General features: G+C 45.5%; 1 protein-coding gene and 1 non-coding gene across 2 annotated transcripts; one reads left to right on the top strand and one right to left on the bottom strand.

Moving 5' to 3' along the window:
- The first annotated feature begins 4,499 nt into the window (after window positions 1-4,499).
- On the top strand, window positions 4,500-4,631 carry LOC128935102 (small Cajal body-specific RNA 15). Its single transcript, XR_008482918.1, has one exon. It is a non-coding gene; the product is annotated as a small Cajal body-specific RNA 15 (non-coding RNA).
- A 3,268-nt stretch (window positions 4,632-7,899) lies between these two features.
- Window positions 7,900-20,834, bottom strand: FSD2 (fibronectin type III and SPRY domain containing 2). Its single transcript, XM_054272963.1, has 12 exons — window positions 20,061-20,834; window positions 19,886-19,981; window positions 18,589-18,822; window positions 17,336-17,358; window positions 16,270-16,391; window positions 15,143-15,298; window positions 14,152-14,286; window positions 13,258-13,411; window positions 12,754-12,887; window positions 11,056-11,188; window positions 8,868-9,044; window positions 7,900-8,152 (listed from the first exon to the last, which is right to left on the bottom strand). The coding sequence occupies exons 1-12, from the start codon at window positions 20,832-20,834 to the stop codon at window positions 7,900-7,902; spliced, it is 2,391 nt and encodes a 796-aa protein (XP_054128938.1).
- Between the last annotated feature and the right edge of the window lie 4,177 nt (window positions 20,835-25,011).

Below are 25,011 nucleotides of genomic sequence, written 5' to 3'. Positions count from 1 at the left end.
TCACACTCTGTTACCGGGCAGTGTGGCTGGTTCACACTCTGTTACTGGGCAGTACCAGCTGTTTCACACTCTGTTACCGGGCAGTACTGGCTGTTTCACACTCTGTTACCGGCAGTACCGGCTGTTTCACACTCTGTTACCGGGCACTGTGGCTGTTTCACACTCTGTTACTGAGCAGTACCGGCTGTTTCACACTCTGTTACCGGGCACTGTGGCTGTTTCACACTCTGTTACTGAGCAGTACGGCTGTTTCACACTCTGTTACCAGGCAGTGTGGCTGTTTCACACTCTGTTACCAGGCAGTGTGGCTGTTTCACACTCTGTTACCGGGCAGTACGGCTGTTTCACACTCTATTACCGGGCACTGTGGCTGTTTCACACTCTGTTACTGGGCAGTACCAGCTGTTTCACACTCTGTTACCGGGCAGTACTGGCTGTTTCACACTCTGTTACCGGCAGTACCGGCTGTTTCACACTCTGTTACCGGGCACTGTGGCTGTTTCACACTCTGTTACCGGGCAGTGTGGCTGTTTCACACTCTGTTACTGAGCAGTACAGCTGTTTCACACTCTGTTGCCGGGCACTGTGGCTGTTTCACACTCTGTTACCGGGCAGTGTGGCTGTTTCACACTCTGTTACCGGGCAGTACTGGCTGTTTCACACTCTGTTACCGGCAGTACCGGCTGTTTCACACTCTGTTACCGGGCAGTGTGGCGGTTTCACACTCTGTTACCGGGCAGTGTGGTTGTTTCACACTCTGTTACCGGGCAGTGTGGCGGTTTCACACTCTGTTACCGGGCAGTACCGGCTGTTTCACACTCTGTTACCGGGCACTGTGGCTGTTTCACACTCTGTTACCGGGCAGTACGGCTGTTTCACACTCTGTTACCGGGCACTGTGGCTGTTTCACACTCTGTTACCAGGCAGTACCGGCTGTTTCACACTCTGTTACCGGGCAGTACTGGCTGTTTCACACTCTGTTACCGGCAGTACCGGCTGTTTCTGTCACCGGGCAGTACCGGCTGTTTCACACTCTGTTACTGGGCAGTGTGGCTGTTTCACACTCTGTTACCAGCAGTACCGGCTGTTTCACACTCTGTTACTGAGCAGTGTGGCTGTTTCACACACTGTTACCAGGCAGTACCGGCTGTTTCACACTCTGCTTACCGTAAGTAAGGCAGACTACAAGGACACAGCGTGAACGGGAGTGCTCAGGAGCAGGTGAGATGCCCAGCCACCCCTCTGGGGCTGGGGGGAGAACGGTGGGTAACATCAGACACGGCTTTTGGGGTTAATGAGGGAAAAATACTGCAATTGCTGGTATATAGACAGTTTTCAGGACATTGTGAGAGCAGAGTGAAGTACTGTGAAGTACTATGAAGTACTCCTCACCTGACAACCAAGCCCTAAAAGTGAGCAGCCTCTCCCAGCCCCTCAAAATCCACACTGGCAGACTCAGTGCCAATGTGCTGTCCCCTGTTAGGACAGATCTCCGACAAGGCAAGGTCAGAAAGCACAAAGTTTTAGCTGCTCTATCATGCCAGGAACCAAAAAAAAAAAGCCAAAACACCAACCCACCGTTCAGCCAAAAACCACACAGAAATCCCAACAACAACAACAACAAAACAAACAATCCAAACCCTTGTTTTAAAATAAGCTTTTCTAAATAAACAAGTGTTCTTTGAACCACAGTAGAGTACATACGTAACAATGTTTGTTAAGTAAATATCAGTGACATGTTTAAGTCTGGCTCAGTAGGTATTAGCAAAGTGATATTTGTGTTGTTTTGTTGTAACAAGAGTCAATCGTGTTTGTAGAAGATGGTCTGAAACAAGGGACTTTGGATTTGGGGCTTGATTTCTTCCATCTGCCTACCAGTAGCCCCACTTTGGGACTTAAAAGTCCTTCCTAATGCATTGAATTTGGTGAAGTTATATTTACTTCCATTGGCTTAGCTCTGTTCATAATCTGCCTCATGAGTGTTACTTCTTACCCATGGATCCACTTCTTAGATTATTTTGTCTTTCTGAAGAAAATCTGTCCTAAGCCTGGTTGCAAATATATGGTCACATTATTACAATGTGTACCTGAAATGCCACAGTGCTGTGGCTGAGCTAAGTTCAGACCTACTTCCACCTCTTCTGATCAGATGCACCCTGAGCTTAGATTTTCTTCTTGTGCTGCAAGCAGAGAAAGCCAGAGAGCCCCACACAGGCCTGCTCTCACTGCTGTGCCACTGTGCTGACCCAGTCATGAGATATTTGCAATGTCCAAAACTTCACACAGGGACTGAGACAGCACAGCCCAAAAGCCAATGGCTGCTTTTCCATTTGCAGTGAAACAAAAACGAAACAAAACCACAAAAAACACCACCAACAAAAAAAAACCAAAAACCACCAAACAAACAAAACCAAACCATCCGTTTCTAATTTAAACAGCTGTTTATATAGGTGTTTACATTTTTGTGTATCCTTTGACCTTTTGGTTGAACTCTTTTAAGAGCCAGATATGAACTCTAAGATTAGTTAGATGAACTGTTAGATGAACTCTTGCATGAACTCTAAGATTTCGGCTTAATAAATCCTCACTGTAAAATACATGAATCCATGTATGGGAGGCAAAATGTTTCCTTCATCAAGCATTTTATTACACAGACCATGAAATATATGACTGTCACTGCACAGGCACAATTCATGGTTCTATTACAGCAGCCTGGCTGCAGCTTTCACCTCAGCACAGAGGCGCAAGGCAGGATGTGTTGGGGGGGGCCCAGGCATCACCTCACGATTTACTTTCCAATGTCAGAAAGGCAATGTTAAAGGGATTTTGTTTAGAGATTGACAGAAAACTTGAGTGTTCAACTGGCTGCAAAATACCTCCAAGCAAGGGAGTTCACATGCTACTTAGGGCCCAGCCCCGCCTGGATGAGGGCGCCGTGCAGATGATTTGGGAGCTGCGGAGCTCAGCCTCAGGGGTGAGAAATGGCAGCTTTGTCCGGCCCCAATCCTGCTGCCGGACACCCAGGAGCTGCTGAGAGCTGGTGGCTCTCCCTCCGCCTGGCCAGGGCTGTGCTAGCAGCCGGTGTTATTCTCGTGCTTCACTCTACAGGATCAGGCACATGCTGTGGAAAGGAATGGAGGTGGACAAGCACAGCAGGTGCTGCACTGGATGGTGGCTGCTGGAGGCAGCAATTCAGCTGTGTGTGAATGGAGCCATCACTGGGGAAGCCGCTCCATGGCCCAGCCCAGGGCAGGCAGGGCTCAGGCGGCAGCCGAGCGTGGTGAGCTCGGCTCGGTCCGTAATGTCCCGGGAAAAGGCTGCGTTAGTGAGGCCGGGGCTGCGGGAACAGAGCGCCCACTCCAGGGGGGAACTTCGAGCGGTCTCTCCCCCTCCGAGGCGCTGTCCTGGCACAGGCAGGAAGGGAAGAAGGAGAGGAAGGAAGGAAGGAAGGAAGTAAGGAAGGCAGGTAGGCAGCGCCCGCCCTTTCCCCGCCCTCTGTCTGGGCGCTCTGTTCGAGCCGTGCCTGCCGCGGGAAATGGCGGCGCCACGAGGGGAGGTGGGGGAGCTCATGGCGGCGGGGCCCCGCTCCTGCTCCTGCTCCTCCCGCGGCGGGCTGAGGTGCGCGGGTGCGGCCGGCCGCCAGCGGGAGAGCGGCGGAGCTCGGGCACGGCCTCCCGCGCTCGCTCGCACACGGAAAGGCCCCGTGGCCGTGCGGCCGGAGCGGCTCCAGTGCCGTGGCGCCGAGGCCCGGGCTGCCCGCGGCTCTGCCCGTGAGCCCCGTGTCTCTTGCGGGAGCCGCCGCCGTGGTGCCCGTCCCGCCGGGAGCCCCGGGCCGCGGCCGGCGCGGGGCCCGTGAAGAGGCGCTCCCGGCCCGGGCCCAGGTAAGCGCTGCCCGCCGGGCCTCCTGCCGCCCGGGAGGGGCTGCTGGTGGTGGTGGTGATGGTTTAGTGAGATAGCCCGGGACCCGCTAGTGCAGCCTTTCTGGGGCTGTTTAAGCCATAGCCTGGTGTCTGGATTTTATTTAGCTGTGGGGTGGGCGCCCTCTTGGCAGAGGGTGCAGCCCCATACAGCCGTTTTGTGAAGCAGTTTATGTCTCAGTATCGCTTCCATCAGAGCAAGTAAAGCTTGAAAAGTAAGCCTGTTTGGAAAAGGTTTAAGTAAGGTGGGTAAGCTGAGTCCCAATATATATTGACAACTGAGCACACCACCATGAATGTGATGGAGAGAAAATGCAATAAAAGGCAGTGTTGTGTTTTGGACTGGCCCAGGACTGCAGTAAAGTGTGGGCAGGAAGCACAGCCTCACCTTTGCACGGTCCTTGGTTGCTTTGCTCTGCACTGCTAATGAATGATATTGGGAAACAGAGGTGAACAGTAAAAAGATGCAACTGGGTTTGAAGACAGGAATAGGGAATTGCCTTCCTGGTTAGGCTCTGCTGTCTACTTTAGGAGAATTCAGTGCCGTCTGAGGCTTTTCAGGAGTTTCTTGTGGAGATTCATCTGGAGGACTAAGAAAGTGGAGCCAGTGGCACTATATTGACTCCACTGATACTATCCTCCTAAATTAAGTGGTGGGAGAACAAGGCCTGTCTGTGAGATAAAAGTCAGGACCTACTTGATCTACCTACAATGTTTAAATGGCAGTGAGAGAGAGCAGGTTAAAAGTGGTGTATTTCTGTAGTAAAAGGTTGGATGTGTTTGTTTTAAATCTAGATTAAATGTATTCCCGCTATTGCGTTGTCTTTTGTATTTGTGCCTTTGACATGTGTCACCTGTTTAATTGCTCACAGGCCCTTTGTTCCCGGCTCCAGCCCTGGGTGAGGAGGGACACTGGACATGCCTTGGATTACGGTAACTGGTTTGAAAACTGTGCTCAGCCTCAGAAACCTGTGTGAGACCAGTGTGGCCTTCTGAAAGGCTTCACGTGATGCCCTCCAGTGGCAACAATGTGAATTTGAAATCACAGGGAACTGGGGAAAGGGATCCTGGCCTGAAGGGGTTTGGGCAGCCTGGCAAAGTCCCCAGTTAGCTGCTGGGGGAGGATGGTTGGGGTGCCCTGTCCTTTGGCAGTTCCTGATGCTGCAAGTCCTGCAGGGATGGATCACTGCTGCACATGAGAACTGCCTGTGGGCTTCAGCTTGGCAAAACCAGAGCTTTAGGTGTGAGCTTCTGTCCTTTGCAGAGAATTTTACTGTGTGCCAGTAAATGCCCATAAGGAAAAGGAACAAGGAGGAAAAAGACCCAACAGGTACGAGGAAAAATGCAGCTTGCAGAACATAATGTTAGAACAAACTCCATTTTTGACTGCTGCCTTACCACATGATGTAGTTTAGCCAGAGTTCCTGTGTACAGGCCAGAGGTAAGAGCTGGTTTTGCCTTATCTGAGATACCTTTCAATGCAGTGTAATAGATCTCAGATCAACACAGTTGTCCAAGGTGAGTGCTATACTCAGAGTTCCAATAAACTGTATACACCTGGTGAATAAACTGAATACAGAGACATGCAGGTGTAAACTTACAGCTTAGTAGACCTCTGCAGTGGAAGTGTGGCCTCCCTGTAAAGGATTAATATAGAGATTGCTCAGAGCAACAGCTGGTTCTAAGAAACACACACTGTCAAGTTTCCTTTGCTGTATAAATATTTAAGTGATGGGGTTTGGATTCTTAAAGGAGGAAAAGCTTGGGCTAGTGCCAACAGGTGAAGCTTTTATTAAAGACAAACATACAACCTCATTTCCCTTACTGTTTTTAACCTAGAAGCCAATTATTGCATTTTTTTTCTTTCTTTCAGATACTTCTGTCACTGCCTTAGCAGTCCTGTGCCATGCCTGGTGATGACTATGGGGCTGTTCTCCTGAGCAGAGAGAGACATTCTCCTGTACTCAGCCACTGGCAGCACAACAGAGCTGTTTGGTACCTGTGTGTGGAGTCCCACTGAAGGGTGTCTGAGCACCTTGAATTTGGCCCAGAAAATCTGCCCTTGCACTGTCCAGTGAGAGGGTTGTGAAGTCCTGGGGACCTGCCAGTTCAGATCACCAAGTGGCAAGTATTTGCCAGGTTACAGCTATGGTTTAAACACTTGAGGTGAAAGCTGGTGGTGGGTAGTGGAATCATGGGTTCACCAGCAGCCTTTGTGCATTAGAGGCTCTGTTGGGAGGTTCAGATGTCCTGATACCTCTGCTCTGATACCTGTGTGTTACACTCTTTCAGGTATCTCAGAGTAGGGCTCTCAGTTTTTGGCTGATAGGGGTAAAACATGTTCCAGTGGGTAGAAGTTGGCCCCAGAGGCAAGGAGTACATTTTTAAGCAAAGAATGGTGCTATCTCAGCACTTCCATCCCCTGCACAGGAGCTGTACCCTAGAGCTGCTGTTCCCATGGCCATGCCAGCATCAGCAGGGCACACGTGGCCACAGGCTGCTCTGCTCACTGGCAGACCAGGCAACTGAAAGTCTCTGGCCTGCCTACAGCAGGTGTGACAAAGTGACCATAACAACCTTTTCTGCCCTGAAAGTACCTTCATTCCTGGTAAGTTGAGAAATGATGCTGTGCTGGTATAGCTCAGTGTTGCTAAACTCATCTTCTGAGGCTTTTGAAACAGATATCCAAGAGCAGCTGGTACTGATCAGTGCTGTAGTGACATAGTCAGCTCCTGGTTTTGTGGTTTCTAAAGGCCTGTTTTGGTAAGACTTTGAAAGCTATTTGAGAAAGAACAGACAAGCTTTTGATACACAGTTCTATGTAAAATCTCTTTAGTTTTGCCAGTGGCGTTTATTTGTAGAGACCCTGCATATTGTAGAGGCCACTGCTTGTTCCTGGTGATTCCCTAGAATGGAATCACCAGGAACATTGAACCAGTGATTTTTGTAATCAATGTGCAATAAATCTGTGGAAAAGCTCCTCTGTTAATGACTCTTGATTGAGTTCAGGTAGTTTTGACATGGATGGCTGAGGCTGTTCAGAGCTGGCCAAGCCTGCTTGTCAGGCAGGGCCTGTCTTGATTGGTGTCTGGAAATGAAACCCAGACAAGGATGTCTCAACTGCATGCTGGGCCAGAGTCCTGCCAGCCTCACTGGACACCCACAGTTCTAGGGCACAGCATGGAGTGGAATTCTTCCATGCTGAGGGGAGAACAGATCTGTGGAGGGAGGGTACAGCCAAGTGGAGATGAGCATAGCTAAAAGGAAGCAGCTAAAAATGTTGCTTTAAGTTTTTCTACAAGGACAATCAAGCACTGCAAAAAGCCTATCTTTTTTTTTTTTTTCCCTGGGTGAATGAATGAGAAGCATTCTGTAAAAATTTGGCTTACATTTGAGACTGGAGTGCAGGCTTGAGTATTCCAGAAAGTCCTACTGGGTATGTAGGCACAAACATAGGGGCAGCATATTTGATTATCTTGTGTCACAACAAGAACACTTGATTGGGAGATCAGCTTCATGACTGGAGTGTTTTCAGCTCCAGCAGCTGTACAGTGATTATGCCTTTTGCTATTTTTGTTTTTCTTTGAGTTTTTAGCTCTTGAGTAGACTCAGGAGTAGAATCAATGATTGCTTTGGAACTGGGGAGTTCCCTAGGCTTCAGGTGGATGTTGGGGGAAGCTGTGATCCAGCTGCCACTGCTGTATGGTGACAGCATCACCTCTGAGAAGGAAGGTGTCCATTTCTAATGAGAATTCTGAGATGCTGATGGCTCTTATGACCATAGTGGCTTTTTGCTAAGATCCTTCCCAAGAGGATGTAAACTCTAAGCTGCCAGGCTTGGCAGCTGGTTTGGGTCAGGGTTGCTTTGCTCTTACTAGGAGGAAACAGGTGGTTCATAGGGAGTGTGATGGTGCAGTTGATGCTGAAAGAGGGCATTGCTCAGGGCAGGTTACACAGGGGTGTGGCAGCTGCAGAACACAGGTTATGGCAGGGCAGTCCATGGGGGTATTGTAATTCCAGTGTGTATCCTTAAGATACCAGGTGTTTCCAGTGCAAAGCAGGGGTGGACATAATGCTGGAAGTGTGAGTTGAATGTGTGAAGGTGCTGGGCAATATCTGCATTGAAAAATGACAGTCTGCAGTTCTCATAGTCCAGCAGGATGCCAATCCTTCTGGGGGGAACAGTAATTCTGATGTCAGGTGTCATCCCACTGTGCAGGAATTCATACTTGTGCCTGCAGGTAAGAAAACAAAAGAGCTGAAGGCACCCTGGCTGCTCTCAAATGGAAGCACTTTGTGCACACAGGTGCCCAGGTTGCTCATGAGAGTCAAAGGCAGTGATGTTAATGTACCATGTCCAGGGAGAGCCAGCAGTGCAGCTGAGGCAGGAGGGAGCTGGCATTTCTGCAGGCAGGTGTGACATATTGCCATAGGTAGGACAGAGATCAAAACCAGTTGGGTTTAGCTAGATATGTAGTTTCTGGATTGCATAGATTATTACTGTCTTCTCACTGAGGTTTTGGTAATGTTTACAGCTAAATTCTGCGACTCTGATTTTATTCAGATTTGTTCCTGCAATTTGTTTCAATGCGACAACGTCTCATTTCAACGACACAGTGTACCACAGACAGACCTTTCAGCTTGATTCAGTAGCACCCTCTGAGTCAATGGAAATGGGTGCTTTGAAGATGCAAGTCTGCCAAAACACAAGTTCTGAAGCAAGGAAGTTGGGCAAAATAACTCATGCCAAATGCTGCTGAAACACCCTAAAAAGCAGGAGGATTTGCTGAAGCAGTATCCTTCCAACACCAGTTTGTGGGACAGCAGGGGAACGTCAGAGTCCCCAGTGCCTGGTCTGAGCTGATACAAAATCTCTGGTGTCCCTGCTGCCCCTGCCTGCAGGTGTGAGAGTTGTTCCTGTTGGAGACCTGCAGCCTCCACAGCCCTTACCTGGAAGGTGTGATGATGTGCCTCATGCACCAGGATGAGTTGTTTGCCCCCAGGTGACCATGTCTCGGAGTGTTCTCAAAAGCCACACCAACTCTGTACTCTGTATCTTCCTCAACTTCCACCTCCCAGTAATGCTTTCCTGGAAATGGGATCAGACTGCCCAGGATTGCAATACATCTGTGGGAGACAGGAATAGGTGTTTTAATAGGTGTTAAAAGGCAGGGCCTTTTTATAATTCTCTTTACAGTGTTTAGATATGTTCAGGTATGGATATGCCTGGACATCACATAGCAATAAACAAAAGCCACTTCTGCTGTCACCTTAGCAGTGCAGTGTGGGTTTTTGACTCCAGTGAAATCCCCAGCCTGCTTGTTTCTTTGTGACACCTGCCCTGTTTTTACTTGTGGGTAGCTTTGTAGAAATGAGTGCCCTAGGCACTTCCAGGAAGATGGAGAACAGCATCCCATAGTGCCTGGGTTTTCTGGGAAAGTTGATGCTTGTTAGAAAAGAGAGTGCTCTAGTGCACTCCTGCATAGCAGAGGAAAAAAGTACAGATTTTGCATTTTCTTTCCCAACAGCCCAGGGTTTTGAACATCACTCACCACTGGAACTGAGCACTGTAACAGCATGAAGTTCCTGGGGCAGCTGGGGAGGAGGGAACCTGTCTACACTGCTTCCCTCTGGGTTTGGAGAGATTAGGAAGAATTGAACACAGTAGGAGAACTTGTAATATGCTGGATACCTGAGCCATGAAATGTATGATTGGAACCATGCAGAAAATAACTCTTTTGAAAGTTGTGTAGTACAGACAAAGATAATGTACTACAGAGAGACCCTTCAGCTTGATTTACTGGTACAGTCTTGAAATCAAAGGAACTGGGTGCTTTGAAGATGCAAGTCTGCAAAAACACAGGTTCTAAAGCAAGAAAATTGGGCAAAATAACCCACTCCAAATGCTTCTGAAACACTCTTAGGAGAGCAACATGAGTCCTGTAAGCTTCCACCTCAGCTTTTTCTTAGGAAAAGTACATGGTGTATTAGCTGTCATTGTCAAGGGGGACGGCAGGTTTCAAACACACACAACTTTTATGTTTCTTTGGTAGTGTGTAAAGTTATAAGTTACAAAGGAAAAGGATGTTGCTGGCAGACACTGAGGTCTTCTAGGCAATGCTGAGAGAGAGCTGCACTCATCATTTGGAGGCTGTGTTGCTACAGCCTGAGAAGGAAAGAAGGAAAAGGAAGGATGCAAAATGGATGGGTAAACAGCTGTGAACAAAACCATAGTAATGAGAGCTGCAAAGCCACCAAGGCAAACCTGAGCTGCACTGAGGAACTACTTAGGAAATACATCAGCTACCCAAACTTAGGAGAACACACAAACTTCAGAAAGAAGTTTGCCATGTAACTTCCTTGGGAGCTTTTTTTTTCTTCTTTTTTCCTCTTTCTTTTTTCTTTCTTTTTTGTTCTTTTTTTTTTTTTTCCTTTATTTTTCTTTTTTCAGTATCTTGGTTTGAAGGAGATTTGTGAAAGTTCATAGTGGTACCAAAACCTCAGCCTTTGAATGAGATGAGTGCCAGCTCTGGCTGTGGATGTGAAACATCAAAGCATCCCATGGAAGTGGGATGAAATCCCATTTAAGGTTACCACGATGGCTTTAATGAAAAGGATCACCAGTCTCCCAACTCTTTTCTACCAAGCCCTCTAGTAGCACTGCATTTCCATGGAGGGAATAAACTGCAGACTTGTATTGTCCTGCAATGCCTGTCCTAGTTATGTGGTGTTTCTGTGGTTTTGACTGGAAAATGTATTTTGGCAAGCTTAGTCTCTCATTCAATGGCAAAGGGCCTAATTCTTTTTTGAAAGTAATACCTGTTGGTCCAAATAGTATCAGTTATATCTTTCAGCAAGAGGTAAGTTTTTAGATCCGTCTCCTTTCCTTAGCATTTTTATGGCACCTAAATACCTGTTCAAATTTAGCTCAGTGTGCCAGACATAAGTAGGCTTGTACATGATTGTGGCTGCTGCATCTGTAATCCTATTTAAGAACTTGCATTAATTTCCAAGTTCCAAAGAGCAGCTGGAGAGAGAGATTTCAACTCAAAAAATTAATCAGAGCTGCTGAAAGCCCCATTAGACATTTCCTGGCATCTGTTAAAAGAACCAAAGAAACTGAAATGCCCCTGTATACCTTGTAAAGCTGTTATCATAGACAGGCAGATCACACTCTGGGTTTTCCAGTTCATCACATGAAATGGTAAATCCATCATCTAGAATTGCCAGTAAAGGATGGGCTGTGTCCTCATTAAGGTAGAAGCAGGTGCCTGCAAGAGAAAATGCCTAAGGATAACTCCAGTATTCTCCTTATAACATTAGAATTGCAGCAAGGGTGTGATGAAATGTTATTTGGATACACAAAAAGATTCACCAATGCTCTATAAAGAATCTGTGGCTGGCATTGAGAGGACAAGATCATATTTTAAAATTTTTCTAATAAATATTTGTTTTACAGCTTAAGACTGTTTAGTTTCAGTCTGGTGAAAAGCAGGGGACTTAGCCTGGTTTTGAACCCTACCAGGGCTCAAAGCTGCAGGCATTAGGAAGCAGCTATTCAGAGATGAGGAGTTCTCCCTGCAATGGCCTGTCTGATTTCAAGTAATCTGTTTTTAATCACTGAAAAGAGAAAGGGGGTGTAAAGGACTCTCCATGGCCTCACCCATCCCCATAAATGCTGGGCAGTTTGAAGAGAAAGGATCCCTCATGCTTCAGCACTCCCTTGGCAGACCAGCCCTCAGAGAGGTAAGTCCAGCCCAGATAAAAGCGCTTCTGCCTTTCTTCCTGCAGAGACTTCACAGAGCAGCTCTGACACACTGGGGCCTTGGGAGCAGCCACCATTGGCACAGCTGCTGTTTGTAGTTGCTGCTTGTTTACCCACCCCAGAAAGGATCAAAGGCCATTCACAGTGCTGGAGGTGGGTTCTTGCAGCCAACAGATCAATTTGCATCAGCTGTTTGCATAATGTAGACTCCGAGAAGATTAATCTCCCCATGGTAATCCCAAATGAAATCATTGTAATCAAACTGCAAGTTACTTCATTGCAAATACAATACAAACAATGACAGGGCAATTACAGGCATGTGCTGCTGAAAACAAACACATGCTGTGCAAACAGAATGGGCAATTTCAAATATTGAGTTTGATTTAAGCACTTGGAATACACACAAACGATGGCAACACAATGACGGTTTTCCTCTCCGGGGATTTAAGGATGAGCATTTCTTTTCTGTGGTGTCACTGCTCTGTGGCAGACAGGTTTTTTACTAAAACATAACTTTGTGTGGTCATCTTGCTGAATAAATACAATTTTCAAATGTCTCAGAAGGTGAGGGCAGAAGAGACACAGGTAAGGTGTGAGTGGGATGGGAGATTTGAGATGAGCAATGAAGTTGCAGCAGTGATGAAGGTGAGCACTGATGTCTGCTAAATGGCTCTAGAAAGTGCTGCCTCAGCCATAATTCCCAGCAGCAGCTGCATTACATGGTAATCTCTGAAGTAAAACCACACTACAGCTTTCCTCACTGGTGTGTCAGTACTTTGCAGGCTGGCAATATGTGGGTGTTGAGCTGACACTGTCTTTTAAAATGTTTAAAAATTAGTAACTTTCAAGTACCAAATGCAGCAGACAGCAATAACATAAATTACAGAGCTAAAGCAATGCACTTATTGTTACAAGAAGTTGCTTTTTTCATTCCTAAAATGTTACCAGGTGTGTAATTAGATGTGAGAAATTAGGACCTGGTCCAGAGGCCATTGAAACCAGCAGGAATCCTTCTGTTAAGACAATAGATGCTCCAATAAGCTGCTGGGGTTGTTCCAAGCTGTACAGTACCTGTGGTGTGTATCAGGACAGGTTCACTTCTTTCACTGGAGCCACCCAGGTTTTGGGCTCTGACACAGATGTGATACTTTTGTGTGGGCTGGAGGTGAATTAGGACTTCACAGTTAGGGATCCCAACAATAGATCTGCAGAAAACAAATCCATGGAAAATGACAGGGTAGAAAACAAAGGTGGGCCTTTGAAATTATTTTTCTGAGCAACAAGGAAGACATTACACTTCAACATGTCTTGTAACCAATCAACAGTTTACCTTGTACAATTGTCAGTAGCAGGGCAAGAGAGAGTCTGTCACAGACTGCAGATTTTTACATCTGCTTCTGCCCTTTTCCAGTACTCATAATTCTCATGTAGTAATTTCTGATTAACATTTTACAACTAGTATTACTAAGAGAATTGTTTGTAAATTCACCAGAAGGTCATGGGTCCTTTCTTAGTCCTATCTATTGAAATGGTTTAATCTCTACAGGCCATGGGCTCAATAGAAGAGTAACTCACTCAGTAATAATATCATCATTTTCTTCATCTGTCAGCTTGGACAATTCAACTGTGTAGGAATCCACAGGGTTAATGTCTCTGGATTCCCAGCTCACCAGTGCTGCATTTTCACAGCTTTGGATCTTTTTATTCTTTATGATAGGTGGTGAAGGAGCTAAAAAGTAGAAAAAAGAACAATTCTGAGCTGTTGCTTGAAGATGTTTGCAAACAACATGCTTTGAAGACAAACAAATAGAAAAATGCTGTTAAATAATACTGGTTAGGTAAAGAAACCTGCTTCCCCAATGGACAGTAAACAGCAGGTAGAGTGATTAACAGTACTATTTAAAGACTTCATTTAGACTATAAAGGTCCCAGGAGAATTAAACAGAGAAGTAACATAAAGACTGATTACACAACTGTTTTCTATCATTAGTTTTATCTTTGTCATAAAGGTGCATCTCTGCTCTGAGATGTCAAAGACATCTGGAACAAGCACTTGAAGGTCTCACACTGACTTTCTCAATCTGATGTCAGGATTTCACACAATGTCCTTGACTGAGCTGCAGTTAAAAAGAGCAGCATAACAGGTGAATCCACAAAATACCTATAGGCCAATGAAAGCAGAGCTGGGATTCATCTGGCAGAACCAGGAAACTTGAACCTTATTCTCAGGTGGTCTACATGCTTGCATTTAAATAAGTTATTTTGTCTCTCTACTTCTGTTTCTGCCACTCTAAAACAGGGATAGTTGGCATGAGAGGCTCTCTAAATAAAAGTGGGGAATTCCCATGCAGTCAGTAGGCTTACATCAGAAGAAAGAAAGTTCCCAGAAAGCATTACTTGCATAAAATTCAGAGATTTTTTGAATTTCACTATGAAAATTACAAAGTTGTATGAACAAAATATTTTTACCTGTTACATAAACTGCTCTTTCACTTGGTGGACTGATTCCAGAGGCATTTAAAGCACTGACCCAAAATTCATACTGTGTATTTGGCAACAGATCAGTAATGGTGCAGTATGTTTCCTTCACTTTTAGTGTGTGCTCTGAAATGACAACAACAAAGCATTTACAGTGCCTTTACACACTTGCCCACTTTTACCCAGAGCTGCATCACACTGTGGAGTTGGGGTGCATTGTTTTGGGTGCTGAGTTCAGGAGAGCTCCTTGTGCTCCACACCCTTTGATCAGCTGTCAGGCAGTTTCACAGTGCCTTCCTCTAAAGCTGCATAAATCAGATGGGACAAGAGCTGAAGCTATTTTACTGCTCATTTCTCATTCTTCATCCTATAAAATTCTGATAGTTTCTGCTTTTCTTTCTCAACTGGCCACTGGCACTCTACTGGCTTCCACTTTTGAAGGTTCTATAAGAACAGTACTAGCAAAGGCAGTTTTGTCACAAGGCTGAGACATTTTGGTTCTGTGGTTTTTTTTGTGTGCCTGTGCATCTTAGGGAGTTACAGACTATTATTAGCACTAAGATAAGCTGTAAAATCATCTGGGGGTTTCAGCTGGAGTGCTGATGATATGATGATTTGCTCTTTAAAAATACTGTGATTTAAAAATACATGATGCAGCACATGTTCTAATGCAGCGCCCACCCTCCAGAAATCCTTGTGACTCCATCCACGGTCCCCTTCTCATTCCTGCTGTCCCTGCTGCTGCCACATCCTGTCTTTGCCCCTGTGATGGGTCCTGCTGCAGCTGGCAGCATGGCAGACCTGGCAGGGGAAGAGGGACAAAGCAGATGGTGGTGGCAGATATGATGGTTTTGGTGGCAGACAGTGCACGAGGCATGCAGAGACATTTTGGTATCAGCTGGTTCTGCCACTGGAGGGCTGAGGTGTCCCTTGGGTTTGCCACTGGAGGGCTGAGGTGTCCCTTGGGCCCCAGCCTCCTTACCTGCTTGCCCATCCCTGTGCCTCTCATTGCTCGCAGGTTGGTAGCACAGCTGGTAGCACTCCACAGTGTCATCTGAGAAGAGGCCCCAGCAAACTCTCAGTGAAGTGCCAGTTGCTGCATTGGGAGCCTGGGGATTGATCACAGGGGCACAAGGAGCTGCAGAGGAAAAAACAGGTCAGTTTTTGAATGTATAATCATGGTTTGTTGTACCTCTCCTCTCACAAAGCCTTGGCACTGAATAGGGTCATGTTCCTCCATTCCTCCCACATGGAGAAAAGTCAGGAGCTGAGTCTGCAACTGCAGCTAGTAAGTAGAACTAGCCTTGCTTCAAAACAAAGGCAAACCAATGAAATAAATAAACCTCAGCCTACCCTTCCTCTGAGGGTTGCTCCAGTGAGCCCAACATCTGCCATGCCAGCATTGCTGCCAACCACCCAGGGATCAGGAAAAAGCTGTACAACAGGAGGCATCAGCACAGCCAAACAAGCACCAAATGCTGTTTTATGTTAAGAAAACACAGTATTGGGTGTAAAAAAAATAATGTTCTTTCTGACCATTTGTGATGCACCAGAAAATATTTAAAATTTTAGGCATTTTTTTAGTTATTCAAAATTTGTTTATGCTGTGCTGTCTCCTGTGGATTATGGGGGAAAAATGCTTGCTAAATAGCAGAGGAATAAGTCACTGAAATCTGTTTATCAAGAGAAGCTGGGTAAGTTATTTGAAGCAGTCTGGAGTTCCTATCTATTTTGTTCAAGCAACTACAAGGTAAGAGAAGTTATCACTGACTAAGCATGCCTGACCCCTCAACAGAAGTGGGTAATCTTCATGAGTCTTCTAGGAAATCATCCAGCAAAAGCAAGGAAGTCCCAATTTAGCAGCAATTCTGGTAATTTTATATTGAAAACAAATGGGAAAAAAATTCCAAAAATATCTTCCAGTGTCCCTGTATATATAGGCAAATTAAAAAAAAAACCAAAAAAAACCAAAAAAAACAAAATTAGAAGGAAAACTAGGGACAAGTTAATTCTGCCTTTGCAGATCTCCTTTAAAAGAAGAAATGTTTAATACATATTCTTACTTAAATGTAAATAGGTGTGAAATAATGATCAGTTAGTAAAGAGTACCTGGAATAGCATTAATGGAGTTCATTAGTTGTTCAACTTCAGAGACATCTATGGCCCGCTCTTCAAAGTCTGGCACTGTTGAAAGCTCTAAATTCACTTCTTGCTTTAAGAATTCTTCCAGCCTGTAATTGTAGGGGGAAAAAATAATGTCTAATTGGAAGTACCATACTGTTGGAGGTATCAGTCTATGATGCCTATTTTTAAGAGAATAGCAGACTCCAAATTAGCACCTATTTCCTTAAAACACCATTTTCCCAGCTGTACAAGCTCAGCCTCCTCTGCCTCCAGCTTGGAGATACGTGGCCATCAGTGCCCCAAGATGGCAAAGAGAGCTGGCTGCTGCTGCTGGGGCTGAGGGCCACCCTGGTGTGCCCTGCTCCTGCAGAGAGCAGGGGAGTGGGGTGTGCCCAGCACCTCCCTAGGGAAGCACCCTATTATCTCCATAACTTCCATTATTTTGAATTCACACTATTATTAATTCATGACCTCGTGGCTCTAGGTGTTGTAAATTTGAAAGAAAGGGGTATTTTTTCTCTGTGCTTTCATGAACAATAACAGTCAATTAATAGGGTGGTTTTTGCCTATGATTTAGTGTGCCCTAAGACGTCTTCCAATTGCTCCAATATTTTTCTGTATCTGTTCTGAGCTCCCACAGCTTGATTTTCTACCTCACTATATTAATGCATAAATAAGCCCATTACAGTATATTTAGGGAGCTCAATTTTAGTCTCATTTGGATCCAGAGTGGTTATTTCAAGAGCTTTAGCAATACTGTTTCTCAGTGAAATTACTTCCTTATGACTAAGCTGAAAACACTGATTTATTCAGGCTCTAACTCTCCTTTCGGATTTCTTGAAATTGGAGCCAAAGAAGTTTTGAGTGTTAAATTTCTTAGTGCAACTTTTTCTGATGCACTTTAAAACAAAAATACTAAATATTTCAATAGCTCTGGTGGCTTAGACAACATTTGTGTGCCTGAACAAAGTCCAGAACATGCAAGCATCTCCAATAACCCATCCAATTAGCAGGAAGAAATGTGACACAAAATCCCAGACTGTGATACTACCTGTCAACCATGGTTACTGCTGCCTGTTGGAAAAAAAGGACACAGTGTTAGAGGTAGAAAAGTCCAGAGTCAGACTACATCATGCTGTTGACCTGTCTTACACAAATTGCCCCAAATGCAATACTTGGAGTGAAGTAATTGGCTCTCACCCAACTCTGAGAACAAAGCCAGCCCTTTCTACTGAAATGGACAGATCCTAGCTGAATTTACAGAAAGATAATGAGCAAATCAGGTAGTCATCAGTGTCTGCCCATTGAGACTTTAGACCAATTACTCCTTTGGTTGTCCAAAGTGCCAACAGTTCCCTACAGACAAAAACCAAATTCAGCTGGGCAAAACAACTCATGAAATAAATGATCTGTGCTGGAGGGAGTCTGAGCAGCGCATGTAACTGGAAGACAGATGTACAGGAGAAAACCTAAGCCCCTGAGAGCTCAAGACCAACATTCACTTTTTGATAAATAATAGTTCTTAGGGTCTATGTAAACTGTTTACAAGGTAAGGAGAAAATAAGTTTGTTCCAGAGATGCAGAGGAATGGGAAAAGTCAGCTCATGAGAAGAACTCAGCAGGCTGGAGTCATAGCAAACTGACCCACAGAAGCACACTGGTGTTATGAGATTTGTTTTTTGTCCAGTTCAGAAGTTACTGTCACTGTGCTACAGAAATGCTCCCACCCACCTTAGTCACAGGACAACTCAGGTGAGAGCAATCACATCATCAGTGAAAATTCTGATTTTTTCTCCAATTTTTTTTCTACCTGCCAAAGAAAAATATCTTCTTGACACCACCTCAAGAGTGGGATTTCATCCATCACTTTGCGGGAGCTTTTGACATATTTCAGCTGAACTTTCCTCCAAAATGAGCAAGAAAAGGAAACATCTTCCTAAGTGATTACATCAGCCTGCCTGCTGTGAGCCCAGAATAGAGCGAGAGAGCTGAGCCTGCACAAGGCAAGGAACACTAAGTGCTTCCAGAGTTTCCCCAGATAAGCATTTCAGCAAGATATCTTCTCTCTGAACCCCAGTGTGACTCACAAATGAATGAGCATCCAAATTACAAACTTCTGCTTCTGCATTTTGCCCCCATTGTGTTGCTCTATTAAGTCAATGCCACCATGCCAAGCATGAGGAGCAGTGACAGCACCATGGACTGAGCATCCCAAATTCTCCTTAGCAATAAGGCTGCTTGGGATTCTCAGACAGAGACTACTTGCAAGCAGCAAAAAGCACTTCAACAGTTAAAACTCTTTACCTTCATAAATTCAGCTTTGTCATTTTCCAGGAAAAGCTCCTGGGTTTCATCTGTCAGCTCCTTGCAGGTGTCAAGATGTTTCCCACAGCTGACCAGCTGCTCATACAGAGCTTCCAGCTTCTGCCTCTTCTCTTCTCCCAGTGCTTCCAGCTGCTCCTCATACTTCTGAGCAAGCACTTGCACTGCATCGTTGTAATGCACCTCAAAGTTCTGCTCCTGCCTCCCAAAATTTTCCTGCAAGATATTTGAGGGTTTGCACCTTGGCATCAAGCCTGATCCACAGGTCATGCAGAGGAAAATATTACTCTGGTCTGCCTAAATTTCTCCTTCCCATAGAGGTAATATGTCATGATTTAATTCACAAAACTAGGACACAGTACCAGTACACAGAAGCTGTAATTTGACTTATGTGCATTTTTAGGGGTTTACTCTGATCATTCACCCCCCACTAAAGCACAAAAGTGTTGGATTTTGCTCCAGACATAAGAGCAACAGAAATTAAAGCAGGAACAATGATGCTCCCCTAAACCCAGGGAGCACAACCAGGATATATCCTAGGCATAATCTCAGAAGCATTTCCACCAACACAGTGAAGCACATCCTTCCACGAGAGAAACCATGGTAATTCAGTTGGATCCATGGATTTGTGCTGAGACAGCTGGGTAGCTAACGCTGGGATCCTCACTCACAGCTGGAGAAAGCATTAGGAAGGGAAATTTAAGGAGCAAGCAAGGCAAGGAGCAGTCCCAGCAGCTGCTCACTGTTCAGGCACTGATGTCCTCCTGTGCCACATGCAGCAGAGAAAAGCCTGCAGTGCCTTGAGTTATTGCTTCAGTTTGAACTTGCTGCCAGCTGACCTCCTTCCCCTGGGGCCAAGTGACAGCAGCCCAGTGGGAGCACAACTCTTGAAGTCATCAGCTTGAACGGCTGGGCCAAGGATTTGCCTGGATCTGACACTTCTGTGAATGAAGCTGAGGGAACACAAGGGCTGCACTCTGGATGGACTAGTTAGATCACAGCTCTTTGGCCATTTAAAGCTAAGATGACCTGAGTGGGGGTCACTTTATTTCTGAATGCAAACCTCTGTGCAAATTATAAATGTGGTTTTACTAGCCCACTGAAAAAAATCTTTAGGATGAGTTTTCCTGAGTACTTCAGTCTAGACAAACCCCAGGATAACTCTGTGCTCTGTTACTGTGAGTACCTCATTAACAACTGAATACTGTGAATGTCAGTATGACTGTCAAAACTGTTTAACCCCACTACCATAAAGTTAGCCCAAGAGCAAATGCCTTACCTCTACAGTGATGAAGATTTCCTCCAAATGGCTGGCAACATTTTCCATCTGAGCAATCTGTTCTTCCAACTTGCACATGTTTTTATGGATCTCCTCCTACAAAACACCCAGTGTGATTCTTACTATGTCTGAAGACTGTTTTAGGGGCACCACAGTACACCTGTGTTACTCTCACCTTTTCACTTTCCACAGCACTGGGGAGCTGAGCAACCTCGTGATCCTTGTGTTCACCAAACAGTTTGTCAAAAGCTCGGATTGGTATCTTGCAGGTGGAACAAAAAACATCTGCTGCTTCTTCCTCTTCCTCCTCCTCCTCCTCCTCTACCTCCTCCTCACTGACAGCCTGACTGTTCCACTCGTCTGACATGCCACCACTGCTTAGTCCCCCTCTGGACCATGTGCTGCTCTCAGCCTCATCATCTGCTCTGGCTTTGCTCTGATTTTCACCTTGAGGAGCCTCATCAGGAAGTCCTTGCTGCTTTGTGCTTTGGCTTGGATCTTTCACTGAAGAGCTGCTTTTTGATCTGTTATATAAGGAACCTTGTAATCCTGCTTTTTCTGTGCGAGCTGGTGGCCATCTGCTCTCCACCTTCTCCAGATGCCCTCCAAGAAGCTCAAGCTCTTTTTCTCTATCCTCATCAAGCCCATACATCTTAGCCAACTCTGCAACCTCCTTTTCCAAGTCATAGCCAACTTCTTGTGGGTGCTGAACTTTTTCACTACTCGGTGCAGATTCCCTTCTCGTATCCCCCAGAGATCGGTCTCCTCGACCAGAGGGCTCTTCAGGAAAGATATCAAACCTCTCCTTTGATCCATAAAGATCCATGTGATAGAAGATCAGACCTTCAGTCTCAGTGTCACTAGGCTCTGGGACTGGTGGGGAAGCTGAGTGATGTCGTGACTGGCTGCTAGTCCCACAGTCTCTCGTGCTGCCAGATCTGGATGACATTGGTATCCTCAGAGAGGCTTTTGAGATGATGAGACTCAAGCTTGTAAAAGATAAGGAAAACCTTTAGCTACATACTTAGATATCAGAATTGAATTTTTCTTGCTTAAAAGTATATGGATAGAATAGATTTGGCTGAGGACTGCTCAGGTGCTGGAGGTAGGCATGGGAAAGACCAAAGTCAGTAGCTTCACTCCCAAAGTGAAGCTGCTGAAGGAACGCCACAGGAAGCTTGTTTTCTTCTCACCTCAGTGCAAAGCACAGCAGAGAGCTGTCTCTGCTGTGCATCCTCTTTTCTGAGTACCTCATCTGTGACCCTGATGCCTGATTTCCAACTGTAGAGCAGTCCTGTCCTCAGATAAACACTGTGACTGTGCTTCAGGCACTGTTAGTGCTGCTCTGTGCAATTGGAAATGGCCTGGTTTGAAGCCTGCTCACTCTTCAGCTGCTGTCAAGCATGTTCTCTGAACTGTCAGTCAGGCAGAATGTAGAATGTCCTCTGTTGTGACCACTGATGCCACAGAACACACTAGTAAATGCCCTGGAAAGTTCTGTTCTGTATTTTTCAAGTTGCCATTCTTAATACTGAAACTTGAATCGAGGTCTTGGGTCCTTTCTAAAAAATATCACAGAGAAAACATACTGCCCTTTGGGGCTTCTCATGTGCTGTGGAAAATATACATTTTAACATAAAAAGCATCCAGTAACTAGGGAGCAAGGCAGGCCATTGACTTTTGGACTGAGAGATGCCTGCTCTGACCCAAACCTTGCACATTTTGTGTGTTCTGTGCAAGGAGGGAGGTGTGAAAAGGGCATGTGCAGGTGACGTGCAAAGCTGTATGATAAAGCAGATGCATGTGCGATAACATTAAAAGTGCAAAGGCAATTTTAATGCTGATTCCCAAGCCCACTCTTTCCAACCAGCCTGCATTAACAGCAGTGGGATAATGCCAGTACAGAGTCAGAGCTCCCTCTGAGCTGAAACGTCCCCACAGCCCTTCAGTGCTCACCAACATGGATGGAATCATAGCTACAAAACCACTCAGATCAATTTTATCAGCAGTTTAATACCACAAGCAAAAGACTTCATGGAAAGATTTCAGCTGAATAGCACTTAATCTGTAGTTACATCTAGTCCTAGGTAAGTGAAGCACATGAAAGCTTTAAAATCACTTTCTCACAGAAGAAAAAAGCCAAAAGATCAGTCAGACATCAGTGCTATCAGAGCTTCTGCATAAGTTTTCACATAAGCTTGCTTTCAAACTACTATTTATGGTCCTTTTAGTTTTGAGTAGTTGCTATTACCTCAAATTTATTTCATCAATATTTTACTAATTTTCCTGAGAAATGCATAGCTAACAGAGTCAACACAATCGGTGACTTTATAGAAAGCAACTTCCCAAACCAGTGAAAAATATTGAGACATTTTGCACTCTCTGGTTTTATATCCCTGGCTGAGTGCAGCCCTACAAATCTGTAAGAAAACCCACACAGAAGTTCATAGCTTGTCTTCTGGCACTGCAGACATGGGTGTGGATTCTACAGTTAGCAATATCCTACTATGGACAAAAAGTTAGGCAGAAATATTATGTATGCTGAAGGCAATAAAATAAATCATGCAAATTCTAATATTTTAAACAGAGAAAAGGTCTTAACACATACCAGAAAATGTTGTCTGGCTCCTGCAAAGACTTTTTTCCCCATAATTAAAAAAATAAGACTTGATTTAGAAGCTACTACTAATTAGAACAGTGAAATAACATTTATTTTTCCTACCAAAATGAAATGAAATAAATTAAAATTAGCATAATTAAGCTTGCCTGCAATCCTGCTGCCTAAATAAGATTTTCAGATGATTGCTCAGTGTTTGCTTGCTTTGCAGGCACAGATAAAATTACATGAAACACGTTTAGATCCGTGACCACCAGTTATCATAAAAACTTGCCTTCTATCTTAAGACGTCATAAATTCTTCTGATAGCTCAGATGGCATCAAAGTTAACTTCTATTCCCCCTAGTAAAAATTAATTCACACGAAAGCAATTCCTTGCCACTTTCCTGTAACTGCAGCTGGGAGACTTATTGCAGTAACCTTACCCTGCCTCTTTGCTCAGACAGGGGCATGCCAGCAATGAGCAATGGCACAAATATAGATGTGCCCTGGCTGTCCTTCAGCAGTGAGCTGCTTGAGTGTCACCAGGATGAATGTCACACACACTGAGAACAGGCTCTGAGAGCAGCTACAGAGAGCCCTCACTAAAGCCAGAGTACCCTCTCACTCTTGGAGGTGGGATTAATAAACACTGCAGAGTGCATTCATTGCCTCTGGGTGTGATTCCCAAGGCTGGGGTGTTAGGCAGAGTGTCCTGTGTGGGATACACAAAACGTGCAAACAACTCACATGGCTGGACATGTGTTTACAGAGTTGCACAACTTAATGGAAGTTCCTGTTCTGTTCTTTGCAAACACTTACTGGTAGAGTCCTCTCAAATTAGCAGGAGCTTTTCTACGGGGCTGAGTTGGAATCATGATCATATATTAGAAAAAAAAGAAGACAATTTAGAGTTTAGAAAAAAAATCATACCATTAGTTATGCTTATTATACATATCCATACACCCTGTGTGTGTATGCCAGACCTCTGGAAAGAGAATTATGGTGAAGAAAGTGAACAATGGCCCCACTAGGGAGGTTTTCACAGGAACATATCCCTGCAATCTGTGCTCTGGAGGGGTCCACCTGATACATAGCAGGGTGTGTATTACCACTGATTATTGTGACTGCTGTAGTACTGGAGCTTTGTGAATCTGCTCAAACCCACAGCTGCCCAGCGCACACAGGCTGCTGCTTGTGAATGTGTTACCAAGCCAGCCCTACTGGCAGGAGATTTTTAAGCATGTTTGAGAAAGTTGAATTATATATGGCTTGAGCTCAGAGGACGCCACAAGGGACAATGTCTATAAGATCTTGACACAGCTCTGCTTTTTCCTCATTTTCCAATTATCTTGGTGTCATTTCCTTACTTTTCTAGCAGTGCAATTGTTTGCTGTTTGGTGAGGAATCACAAGCTAATTGCCCATGTAGGCACGATCTCATTACTGCTAACAGTGCTTCTATCATCTGTGAGATTAGAGCAGAAGTGTTTTCACACAAGTGACACAGCCCTTGCTGAAATGTTAACATTTATGCTGTCTGACAGATTTGATTAATTTTTCAACCGAGAGCTTACTTTTGCTTTGTGTTAAGCTACGCTATCTTATTTGCCTTAATTTCTCAAGAAATTAGCAGTACTTCGCTTCCAAAGACTGGAATATAACATTTGGTGGATAGTGAATTACATTCTGCCTTGGACACAGTGTCTGAATAAGGGCAGTGGCACTGTTCTTGTTCCATCACCCTGCTGCTCTTTGCTCCCTTGGTGCCCATGAGGCAGCGTTTGGGTGGCATTTATACAGAGCATGGTGACCTTGGGGCTGAGCTGGGTGTCAGCACAAGCATCCCGGGCTGTTTGGGGGTGCAGGGTCTCAGAGCTCAGGCTCAACGGGAAGGAGTGTGGGGTTTGCTTGCTGCTGTAGAATGCAACAACGCGTGGCCTTTTGTGAGGGCCGCAGGAACGATGGCTGTGAGGAAAGCTGCCCCTCATGCAGCGGCTCAGACGCAGGGCTGTGTGTGCCCTGCTCCCACCCGCCACTCCTCACAGGAAGAGCGACTTATTCCACAAAGTTTTCTCCTGCCAGCACCTGAAGGAAACACACATGGGAGATGCGGCAAGATTATTTGCAAGAGCATATACTGACAGGATAAGGGGGAATGGTTCAAATTGAGAGTAGTTTTAGGTTACATATTGAGAAGAAATTCTTTACTGTGACGGTAGTGAGGCCCTGGCCTGGTTGCCCAGGGAAGGTGTGGATGCCCCATCCCTGCAGGGGCTCAAGGCCGGGCTGGATGAAGCTCTGAACAACCTGGCCTAGTGGAAGCAGTCCGTGCCCATGGCAGAGCGGTGGGAACATGATCTTCGGGGTCACCTCCCAACCCCACCCACGCCAGGACAAACGGCCTTTCCCGGGCCGCCCTCTCGCTCTTTTACTACAGCACTGTTTATTTTCCGCTCCCGCCATGAAGGCCGCCCTGGCCCTGCCTCTGTTGCGGCCACGCCCCCTCTGACCCCGCCCCGACACCGCGG

This window comes from Melozone crissalis, unplaced genomic scaffold (genome assembly GCF_028551555.1).
Source record: "Melozone crissalis strain CALT ecotype California unplaced genomic scaffold, PUWL_Pcris_2 ptg000014l_1, whole genome shotgun sequence".
In the NCBI taxonomy this organism is placed as follows: domain Eukaryota; kingdom Metazoa; phylum Chordata; class Aves; order Passeriformes; family Passerellidae; genus Melozone; species Melozone crissalis.
Note: the sequence above shows the minus strand (reverse complement) of the source record. Positions and strands in the feature narration are given on the sequence as shown.

Bases quoted from the DNA above. Each gene is read 5' to 3' on its own strand.
- FSD2 (XM_054272963.1), bottom strand. From the start codon at position 20,834: ATGTCATCCAGATCTGGCAGCACGAGAGACTGTGGGACTAGCAGCCAG. The intron at 17,359-18,588 runs GTAAAGAGTTTT...TTTTTCCAACAG, and splicing joins ACAAAGCTGAATTTATGAAG to GCAGCAGTAACCATGGTTGA. The intron at 14,287-15,142 runs GTAAGGAGGCTG...TTGTCATTTCAG, and splicing joins GCACAGGGATGGGCAAGCAG to AGCACACACTAAAAGTGAAG.